This window comes from Macrobrachium nipponense, chromosome 14 (assembly GCF_015104395.2).
Source record: "Macrobrachium nipponense isolate FS-2020 chromosome 14, ASM1510439v2, whole genome shotgun sequence".
In the NCBI taxonomy this organism is placed as follows: Eukaryota; Metazoa; Arthropoda; class Malacostraca; order Decapoda; family Palaemonidae; genus Macrobrachium; species Macrobrachium nipponense.
The window spans coordinates 66,810,356-66,822,160 of NC_087207.1; the positions used below are offsets into that span (position 1 = coordinate 66,810,356).

The 11,805-nt window shown below is 40.2% G+C and overlaps 1 protein-coding gene across 1 annotated transcript in view; it reads left to right on the top strand.

Moving 5' to 3' along the window:
• The window catches only part of LOC135226260 (uncharacterized), an 11,154-nt gene extending 3,354 nt beyond the window's left edge, over window positions 1-7,800 (top strand). Inside the window, exon 3 of the mRNA XM_064265698.1 lies at window positions 7,170-7,800. Within this exon, the coding sequence (XP_064121768.1) occupies window positions 7,170-7,800 (631 nt within the window). The remainder of the gene's footprint in view (window positions 1-7,169) is intronic.
• Window positions 7,801-11,805: the final 4,005 nt, after the last annotated feature.

An 11,805-nucleotide genomic window follows, 5' to 3' on the forward strand; every position in this document is an offset into this window, starting at 1 on the left:
TACTTTCTTCTTGACTTTGTCAATCAACGTCACGTCTGGTCTATTTGCACGTATCACCCTATCTGTTCTGATACCATAGTCCCAGAGGATCTTTGCCTGATCGTTTTCTATCACTCCTTCAGGTTGGTGCTCGTACCACTTATTACTGCAAGGTAGCCGGTGTTTCTTGCACAGGCTCCAGTGGAGGGCTTTTGCCACTGGATCATGCCTCTTTTTGTACTGGTTCTGTGCAAGTACCGGACATTCGCTCGCTATGTGGTTTATGGTTTCATTTTTCGTATTGCACTTCCTACATATAGGAGAGATGTTATTTCCATCTATCGTTCTTTGAACATATCTGGTTCTTAGTGCCTGATCTTGTGCCACTGTTATCATTCCTTCAGTTTCCTTCTTTAGCTCTCCCCTTTGTAACCATTGCCATGTGTCATCGCTGGCCAGTTCTTTAGTCTGTCTCATGTATTGTCCTTGTATTGGTTTGTTGTGCCATTCCTCTGTTCTGTTTGTCATTCTCCTGTCTGTATATTTGTGGGTTTTCGTCTACTTTTATCAGTCCTTCTTCCCATGCACTCTTATGCCACTCGTCTTCACTGGTTTTCAGATATTGCCCCAGTGCTCTGTTCTCGATGTTGACGCAGTCCTCTATACTTAGTAGTCCTCTCCCTCCTTCCTTTCGTGTTATGTATAGTCTGTCCGTATTTGCTCTTGGGTGTAGTGTTGTGTATTGTCATATGTTTCCTCGTTTTCTGGTCTATGTTGAGGAGTTCTGCCTTCGTCCATTCCACTATTCCTGCGCTGTATCTGATCGTATTTTCGGCGTTGAGTTTTGACTTGAGTATCGCCTTGAATCTCTGCATATATTCTTTCGTGATCGTGTCCTTCAGCTCTTGGTGTTTTATATCCCCTCCTTCCATTATTCCCAGGTATTTGTATCCCGTCTCATCTATGTGTTTGATGTTGCTCCCATCTGGTAGCTTTATTCCTTCTGTCCTTGTTACTTTGCCTTTTGTATGTTGACATTCTGATGCCCCTGATACAATCCTTACAGTCTGGATTAGGGTATCTATTTCCTTGATGCTCTTACCATACAGCTTGATGTCGTCCATGAACATCAGATGGTTATTTCTGTTGCCTCTTTTCTTGAGTTGGTACCCAGCATCCATCTTCTGCAGTACTTTTGGCATGGGAATTATGGCCACTACGAAGAGTAGTGGGGACAGTGAGTCGCCCTGGAAGATCCCTCCTGATATTCACCTCTGCTAGTCTCATTCCATAGCTTGTAAGTATTGTATTCCAGTTGCGCATTGTATTTTTGAGGAAGCTGATGGTGTTTTCCTCTGCCCCATATATTTTCAGGCATTCTATTAACCATGTGTGTGGTATCATGTCGAAGGCTTTCTTATAGTCAATCCATGCCATGCTTAGGTTGGTTTTCCTTCTCTTACTGTTCCTCATTACCATTTTGTCTATAACAGGAGCTGGTCTTTTGTGCCCCTACACTTCCTTCTGCAGCCTTTCTGTTGGTGGGGGATGGTGTTTGTATCCTCTAGGTAGTTTTATAGCCTTTCACTGATGATACCTGTTAGTAAATTCCACATATTATTATTATTATTATTATTATTATTATTATTATTATTATTATTATTATTATTATTATTATTATTCAGAAAAAAAACTCTAGTTTTTATGAAACAAACCTACAAGGGGCACTGACTTGAAATTCAAGCTTTCAAAGAATATAGTGCTCATTAGAAAGTAGTTACAGAAATAGGAGAACAGCGACTCTAAAGATAAAAAAAATATGAATTAACAGAAATTAATAAATGAGTACATAAAAACACGAATAAATTTGTAAAAAAAAAAATGGCCAAACAACTGAAAAGGAACATAGGCACATGAAACACAAAAATATAAGTTTATTTGTAAAAAAAAAATGGCCAAGAGATTGAAAAGGAACATGGGCACATGAATAATAAAAATATAGATAATTTAAAAAAAAAATGGCCGACCGACTGAACAGGAACATGGGCACGTGAAGAGTCAATTCTTTTAACCGTTTATACATGCCACACTCATGCATAATTTACTTGGAAATTGAAATCCCTAACTCATGAAGTCATGAGCAGCTGTAAGCGTCCCGCAGTATGTCAGTGAAATTAGATTGTGTCTAAACTGAATATAGATTCTGAATATATTCAAAACGCAGGTGAAACACTCGTTGTGATTCAGCAGAATTCCATGGCTGCTATTTTGCATATAATCGTCGATATTGGGATGCCCGTTGGTAAATAGTCAGTCTTTTCAAGATTTCGTATGAAATTTTCGTATGGAATTCCACCTTTGGCGTATGGTCAGGCATGTATACATTTGAGAGCTCGTCAATTTCGAGGGAAAAAAAATCTCATTTTATTTGTAAGAGGTTCTCAGGTGTTCAAGGTCGCGTATGGAACTTCACCTTTGGCGTATGGTCTGGCATATACACATTTGAGAGCTCGTCAATTTCAAGGGGGAAAAATTCTCATTTTATTTGTAAGAGGTTCTCTCAGGTGTTCAAGGTCGCGTATGGAGCTCCACCTTTGGCGTATGGTCTGGCATATACACATTTGAGAGGTAGTCAATTTCAAGAGGAGAAAAATCCCATTTTATTTGTAAGTGGCTCTAAGCCGTCATGTAGATAAATGGAAGCTTCACTTAAGATTGCATAAGATAATTTCAGCTCGGGGGTTGGTCGGTGGGGGGGGTGGGGGGGGGGGGGAGGTAAGTGTTATTGATACACCATATGGCATGACTTAAAAGTTCTCTGCAGCGTCCCTTCGGCCCCTAGCTGCAACCCCTTTCATTCCTTTTGCTTTACCCCCGTTCATATTCTCTCTTTTTTTTTTCATCTTTCTTTCCATCATCTCCTAACAATCGTTTCATAGTGCAACTGCCAGATTTCCCTCGTGTCCCGCCTTTAAAGCCTTCTTTACTCTCACTTTCCATTTCATTGCTGAACGACCTCATGGGCCACAGCGCTTGGCACTTTAGATTTTATGTTCCAGTTCCAAGATGAAATAAAAGTACAATTCATTACTGAAACTTGCAGCAGATCTTGTGAGTCTCTGGTGTGAATGGAAGAGAGGGTTATAGTGAGGTGCCCAAAGCCACCAGAGATTGGGCGAGCGATGACCACCCTCATTCAAGCAACTCTCACGTGTATTTATGCCAACGAATTTATTCGTGCCTATTCCAAGGCGGTCAATTTCCACATACATCTGGAAATGAGAAATTAATGAGACTGTTAGAGCTGGGTATCTTATATGCACACGTATGTATAGAGATAAGTGGCGTAGTGTTTATAGGAGGGAATTAACAAGCTGCTCATGAGACTTATATGTACTATATATCTGAGACTTTGTTCATATACGAAGTCATCGTGATAGTTTGAGTCTAAAGAAGAAAAGGTTGAGAGTTGACTTATCTTATGTTTAGTCAATTCATTTTTGACATTATGAAATTAACAGGATTCTAAATCATTATTTTATGATATGTTACCGTTACCTGAAAAGCTTATAAGTTTATAATTCAAAGAATAAAACACCATTTCAACCCTTCTGGATACCAGGAAGCACAGCGTCTGCCATCTCCCACCCCCGCCCCCGCACCCCACGCAGTCCAAAATAACCCCAAGACATTGGCATTTGCTTGGAGAACTGATGGCCAGAGTTTATAACGGAAGAGGGGCCGAAGATAACTGCGGCAACAGCTTGAAGTTGCCCTCGAAGTTCATTCATCATAACTGAAGTTCATTCGGACGAAGTTTCACAGATGAATCTATGTTTTGGGAGGGGGGGGGGGGGGGGAACGGGGACGCGTAGATTTGTTATTGGTGAAACTATCCGCGCCAACCCGTAGATTTCTTCGGGCGCAGCTGCACTTTCGAGATTGATACGGGAACTTCTCTTGATGTGTGTGTGTGTGTGTGGTGTATTTCGGGAGTGATTCGTTATCGTTTTGACTCCGCTCAGGAACGTGAGTCTTGCATTATTTATATAAAGGAATTAAGGGCACCGCTTCATGATTGAAAAAGTCCTTCGTTACCAAGGAGACCAGCGGCAAAGATACTTTGAAAAATTTTTCCGTCCGCCCTCACATCTAAAAAAAACTACGGAGGCTAGAAGGCTGAAAATTGGTATGTTGATCATCCAGCCTCCAATCATCAAACATACCAAATTGCAGCCCTCTAGCCTCGGTAGTACGTATTTTATTTAAGGTTAAAGGTAACATGGATCGTGCATCTGGCAGCGCTTTCCGGAGACCTGGGACGCACCCTCACTCTACTGCATCTGGGAAGCAACTGACGCGCTACAGCCTACAGGCCGTATCTGATGGTTTTATACAGCATTGTACGTTGTACAGAAAACCTCGGTTGCGTAGAAGAAACCTCGGCGCATTTTTTTTACTTGTTTGTAATGTGTTTGCTGGTCTTGAAAATAAACTATATGTTAGAGTTATTCATTCAACTGTCAAGGCTATATTAAGCTAAAATCTACAACGGATTAGTAAGTACTGAATTGAATTCGGCAAGATGTGCGTCTGCACATGAATAAAACTATGACTAACTGTCAGCCGAGCCCGTACTACGCTGCTCATCGTGATTCGCAGTATCATCGTCCATCCAGAAAGATGGAAATTTTCTCTCCTAATATTTCTTGAATGCACAGAGATGATAGATAGTACTTATGCAACAGGGATCAGGTATTTTATTCGAAGGTGAAGTATTAGTCTGATGCGCTGTGCTAAGCAGTATCCGGAGATCTTAGAAACCAAAGAATTTCGACATTTTCTTTCCCATAACAATTGCCCTTTGGACCATCGACTGAGATGATAATATCGTCACATTAATGTAAATCCGTTGAGGTACTAAGGTGTTACAATGTTCAGTTACAATGTTCAGGACTTTGAAAATCTTTAAAAAATGGACGTCATTATACTCTCCAGAGTGACTAATGAGATGCTGTGAAGAACAAGCTGTAATGTGCTTTTAAGCTATTTAAAGCGAAGCTGTAATAAACTTGAGGCTCTTTAAAAGCTTCTTTTAAGTAGCTTTAAATTATATTAGAACTTCTTTTTAAAGAGAGCAGATATATATTGCAGACTCTCTTTTTAAAGAGCTGTAAAGTACATCGCATCCTTTTGAAGACAGTTTGTGATGTACTTTTAAGAAACTCGGGGTATGACTGTAATAAACTTTAAATCGTTTTCGAGTGAGTCTGTGATTTTCTTTGAGGCTCGTTCAAGAGTTGTATAATAATGTTCTTTGAAACATTAGACAAAGGATACTGGAAAAGACATTTTAAGTTTTAAGTTCCCCCTTTTCTTTTCTTGTTAACATTTCAAACTTTAGCCAACTTTTTCCAAAGCCTGGATTTATGTGAATTTTGTGTTTTCGTGAAAGAGAGAGAGAGAGAGAGAGAGAGAGAGAGAGAGAGAGAGAGAGAGAGAGAGAGAGAGAGAATTTGCTTTTTAATACTTTTTCCAATCTTATTCGTCCCGAGAAACAAGGTTTGCCACTTCTGGGTAACTGGAAAGGAGAGGAAAGTATTGGGGTCAAGATTTCCCTTTTGTCAATGGTAAAAAATTGGAGGAAAAATATCGTCCCCTTATCTCTGTCATCGTAGTAGTAGAGTCTGTTTGTACATAGATTCTCCATTCTAGCATCTCGTTTGATTACAATGTTATATATTTACACCTGTTATTATACTGGTGTTTGTCATAAATGCACTTTGTTTTGTACAGAAGTTCTCCGTTAAGTACACGATCATTATACGAACCTTATCATTGTTAAAACAAATTTCCATAAATACATGTTATAGACACTGATCATTATACCAAGACTCTCCGTCGTGAGTACTGGTTATAATGAAGACATTCATTATAATCTCTCATCATTCAGATGTCAAAAAGCAAACTAATCATTAAATATAGATTTCCCCAGTCACATATAGGAGATAGACAGAAGTTTATTGACCACAGCATATGTAGTTATTACAATTACAAGCTCCTGAACATGGTCCAACAAAAGTAAATAAAAATGAACTTCTAAATCTTCAGAATCTGTATACAGAAGTTCGAAATCATTCTTACAGGCTTACTTGGGTACTTCCTGAGAAGACTGAAGAATTTTTTCTTGTGCGTGGAAACAATTTGGCAGGCACAAGCACTCCAGAGAAGCTGCTGTTACTTGACTGAGCGAAGCAGATAATTGGCAAATGGTTGCTGGTCTATGGAGTTTTGGCGCTTTTTCATGAATCTTGCCGCCTTGACCCCTTTCAAAATCTCCCTCAGTGTATTACAAAAGCCTCCTCCTTATGCCACTACATTCTCGAGTTTCTTTTCGGAGAAAAAACTTTTAAAACTGTTTATTTATACCCAGCGCTGAATCCTTGATCCAGCAATTCATCTTTTTAACAAAACTCGCACGTACTCACTCACGCACAGACACACACATGTATATATACATATAGTGTGTGTGTGTGTGTGTGTGCGCGCGCTCACTTGCGCGTTTGTACCTGCGCGTATACAAAAACATAGATAGTGCAGAGGTGCTCAAAACGCCATATCCGAGACCCGTCTTCGAAAAAATTGCACAACGTATTTTGCCTCGGAGTCACCCCAACTTCATTTTGGTCTTCATTCAGAAGATTAGAGCATTAAATAGACATCACAGACACAAGTCACCTCAAAGGCCGATTGAAGGGAAAGGCGAAACGCAATCAGGAAACTCGTAACATCAATGATAAGATCACTGCCAGGGCAATGAGACTAAGTTTCCCGGCGCAGATGACAGAGTAAACTCGTTCGGGATGGGGCCGTATCGAGTTAATGTTGTTTTCGGGTCGTTCTCCCAAACTCCTCAAATCTAGCCGGCCCTGCTGCCCTAAAATTATCCTACCTACTCCATCACGCTGGCATCCTATACACTTCATTCACATGGAATTCCGTTCATTCGATCATCTTTGTTTCATGTCTGTTCCATCGCCCTCGGATCCTGTACACCTGGAATCTTACACACCGACAGCACTCTGGTATCCTACCTGCTCCGTCATCCTAGTATCCTATGCCATTCCATTTCCCTGATCTCCCACAACCTCCATCTCTCTTCTGGTATCCTACCTTATCCTTCACTTTAGTAATAACCCATTCTGGCTTACCCACCGAATTGTCCTGGTATCCTTCCCGTTGCATGCTCCTGATACCTTTCCAATCACCCGTGAATCCTACCCTCTCCATCGTCCTGGTATCCTACCTTTGCCATCGCTCCGGTATCCTACCTTCTCAATTGCCCTGGTATCCTACCCTCTCCATTGCCCTGGTATCCTATCCTCTCCATCACTCTGGTATCCTACCCTCACCATCGTCCTGATATCCTACCCTCTCCATCACCCTGGTATCCTACCCTCTCCATTGCCCTGGTATCCTACCCTCTCCATCGCCCTGGTATCCTACCCTCTCCATCGTCCTGGTATCCTACCCTCTCCATCGCCCTGGTATCCTACCCTCTCAATTGTCCTGGTATCCTGCCCTCTCAGTTGCCCTGGTATCCTGCCCTCTCCATCGCCCTGGTATCCTGCCCTCTCAGTTGCCCTGGTATCCTACCCTCTCCATCGCCCTGGTATCCTGCCCTCTCCATCGCCCTGGTATCCTACCCTCTCCATCGCCCTGGTATCCTACCCTCTCCATCACCCTGGTATCCTACCCTCTCAGTTGCCCTGGTATCCTACACTCTCCACCGCCCTAGTATCCTACCCTCCCTCGCCCTAGATATCTACCCTCCTTCCATCGCCCTCGTACCTGGCCTCTCAGTTGCCCTGGTACCCTGCCCTCCTCCATCGCCCTGGATCCTGCCCTCCCCATCGCCCTCGTATCCTACCCTCCCATCCACACCCTGGTATCCTACCTCATCCATCACTAGTATCCTATCCTCACCATCGTCCTGATATTCTACCCTCACCATCGTCCTGATATCCTACCCTCGCCATCGCTCTGGTATCCTACCCTCTCAATTGCCCTGGTATCCTCCCCTCTCCATCGCCCTAGTATCCTACCCTCTCCATCACCCTGGTATCAAACTCCGTTTCATCTGCCTAATAGCATCCTTGGCTCGACCACCTTCCTTCCTCAATATCTAAATCAACATCTCCGAGTGGGGAAAGCTGCTTTCCACCACGCAGTGTTTGAAGGCAGATTCACGACCATGAGCTTGTCTCCCTCGCCCCCTTTTCTCTCTCTCTCTCTCTCTCTCTCTCTCTCTCTCTCTCTCTGTCAGGAGTTTTTTATCGCTTTAATTTAAGTTTATCTGTCTGCCTATTATAAACATCGATTTTTTTTTATTATCCTATTAGTCGATCCAACAGCTTGTTTCAGGGTTAAAGTCTCTCTCTCTCTCGTTGGGACGAATATATCTTTTAATTTTCAGTCTGTCTACTAAAGTATATCGATCTTATATATAGTTTAAGTTTTCTGTAAAAGACAACTATTGAGATGGCTATTTGTCTGTCCGTCCGCACTTTTCTGTCCGCCCTCAGATCTTAAACATTACAGAGGCTAGAGGGCTGCAATTTGCTATGTTGATCATCCACCCTCCACTCATCAACCATACCAAATTGCAGCCCTCTAGAATCAGTAGTTTTTATTTGATTTAAGGTTAAATTTAGCCATGAAACGCAGGCCACAACGGTCGCGGCTGAGAGTTTCATACAGCATTATACGTTGTATAGAAAACTCGATTGCTCCGGAGAAGCTTCAGCGTAATCTTTACTTGTTTTATTCTTTCTACCAGCTTCTGGGTGAGTCTCTCTCTCTCTCTCTCTCTCTCTCTCTCTCTCTCTCTCTCTCTCTCTCTCTCTCTCTCTCTCTCTCTCTCTCTCTCTCTCTCTGGGAAGTCTATGATTGCATACCAAGCGCATACGAGTCAGGAATAACTGCAGTGTTAAGGGTTTTCAGAATACGAAGAGAATAGCCCCCCAAAACAAGAGTAAAATAAAAGTAAAGGGAAAATGAAATTTAAAAAACTGAATTTCCTAACATTTTCTAACATTTTTTCGTGATTGATTCATAACCGGAATAAGAAAAATAGAAGAGACAGGATCATAACTATATTCGTTTTTAAACTTTTCTTTTGTGGTCGAAGCGAATATTCAACTTTATATTTGATGGAAGCTGTAGTACAAACTGGTTAATATTATTATTGAAGAGACCTGAAAAATATCAGTTAATGTTATTGAAATATATCAGTGAAAAAATAGAAGAGAAAGGATCATAACTATTCGATTTTAAACTTTTCTTATGTGGTCAAAGCGAATATTCAGCTTTATATTTGTTGCAAGCTGTAGTACCAACTGGTTAATATTATTGAATAGACCTGAAATATATCATTTAATATTATTGAAATATATCATTTAATATTATTGAATAGACCCAAAATATATCAGTTAATATTTTTGAAATATATCAGTTAATATTATCGAATAGACCTGAAATATACCAGTTAATATTATTGAAATATCAGTTAATATTATTGAATAGACCTGAAATATATCAATTTATGTTTTTAAGAAAACGGAAGATAGACATGGAGAGAGAGAGAGAGAGAGAGAGAGAGAGAGAGAGGAGAGAGAGAGAGAGAGAGAGAGAGAGAGGATATATGTTAAAACTGGGAGGTATAAGAATAGCAATGAGAGGAACTTTAAATATTGATAAAACTGTACGGAGAAGACACTAAAGGTTAAAAGGAGGCACAATACTTTACTAGACATCAAACTTAACTCTATGGATACCATACTTAACTCTGTGCTATTGGATATTATACTTTATACTATTTGATCTCATACTTTATTATATCTAATAGAATACTTAACGCTATTGGATATTTATACAAATATCGGCTTACAATATTCGTATAAAAACGAAGGAAGTTATGTCTTAATAGTTAGCTTAATTGAGGCTGTAGGGAAAAATCAATGTCTAACTTAATTAGTTATAACTACGTAAAATCAGAAGACTAACGCAAGGGAGCTTTAAACACTGGCTCCTTGGCACCTTGTTTGCGTTCATTGTCTAAGCAAGGGTGCCACAAACATCCAGGTTATACTCGGAAAGACACTCTTAAATTTATACAGATAGAAGCACTGCGGATTATGTTACATTAACACGTAAAGCGCCACGGTTGTACAGATTACGTCCTGAGGATATCCGTTCGTCGGGCCTCTTGGCGATTCAGCTATTCTTGTTTTCGCTTACTCGGGGAGTAAGCCTACAAACTGCTTTATTATTGTTGTTGTTGTTATAGTTGGGGGATAGGAAAGGTCTGTGGAAGAGGCGAAAGAGGTGTTTCTTGTTGAGTTAACGATACAGGAATTTTAGAATAGGGTATTTATGATTTATTCATTAGAATGAAAATGTACAGAATAAATAATGCGCATGTTAAACAGCACAGGAAAAAACATTTCTAATAAAATATAGCGTATTTCTTTTTTGAATTTTCTATAGTGAGACAAGGATCTTTTTATCTGTAGATTATAGCACGTTTTAATTTACGTTAAGTTAGGGATATAACGTTTACAACTTAGGCATGAGGGGAAAATCTTGCAGGCGTCTCGAGTAAGCTGGAGGTCAGATCGCGCCATGTTCGGTTTGCCTGGACTGTGGAGAGCATCTCGGCAGGAGAACGAATTCAGCGAAAATGTGACACCTGAGAGGTCGCTAATTATGACAGTAGTCGTGACTAATTTATAATTGGGGCTAAGTGTCGCCTGAAAGAACCCTCCTTGCTGCTTGAGTGGGTTGGTAGATTCTGTCGTGAGATGCAATTGTTGTGAAAGTAGAATGTTGAAAGACAGAGTACTCAGTGAGAGTAATCATTATTCACTCATACTCCCAGCAACATCATGCTTAGCTCTATTGGATAATCATTCTTTGCTCTCTTGGATATCATATTTAAATCTACTGGATAACATACTTGGCTCTGTTGGATAGCATACTGCACGCCATTGGATGTCATATTTTAACTCTGTTGATATCGTGCTTTACTCTACTGGATGTCTTACTTTAGTCTGTTGGATACCATACTTAGCTCTTTTGGATATCGTCCTTATTTCATATTGGATATCATACTGACCCCTATTGGATATCGTACTTAACTCTACTGGATATCATTCTTAACTCATATTGGATATCGTACTCAACTCTATCGGATATCGTACTTAACTCTTATTGGATATTATTCTTAACTCACACTGGATATTATTATTAACTCATTGGATATCGTACTCGGCTCTATTGGATATCGTACTTAACTCATATTGGATATCATTATTAACTCATTGGATATCGTACTTGGCTCTATTGGATATCGTACTTAACTCATATTGGATACTATTCTTAACGCATATTGGATATCGTACTGAACGCTATTGGATATCGTACTTAACTCTTATTTGATATCGTACTGAACTCTATTGGATACCACTCTTAACTCATATTGGATATCGTACTTGGCTCTATTGGATATCATTCGTAACTCAAATTGGATATCGTACTTAGCTCATATTAGATATCGTACTTAACTTCACTGGATATAATTCTTAACTCATAACCTACAGAACAGGCTTAAGTAAAGAGTAGATCAGAGTCACTTCCAAGATTGTTTAAGTGAATGATTTGCCTTTTAACGGAACTCGGCATTCCGGTAGGTCCATTAAACGATTCTGGATTCATAAGCTTCATCCGTAAGAGGTATTTGCAATAATAATGACCAAGATCAATGTT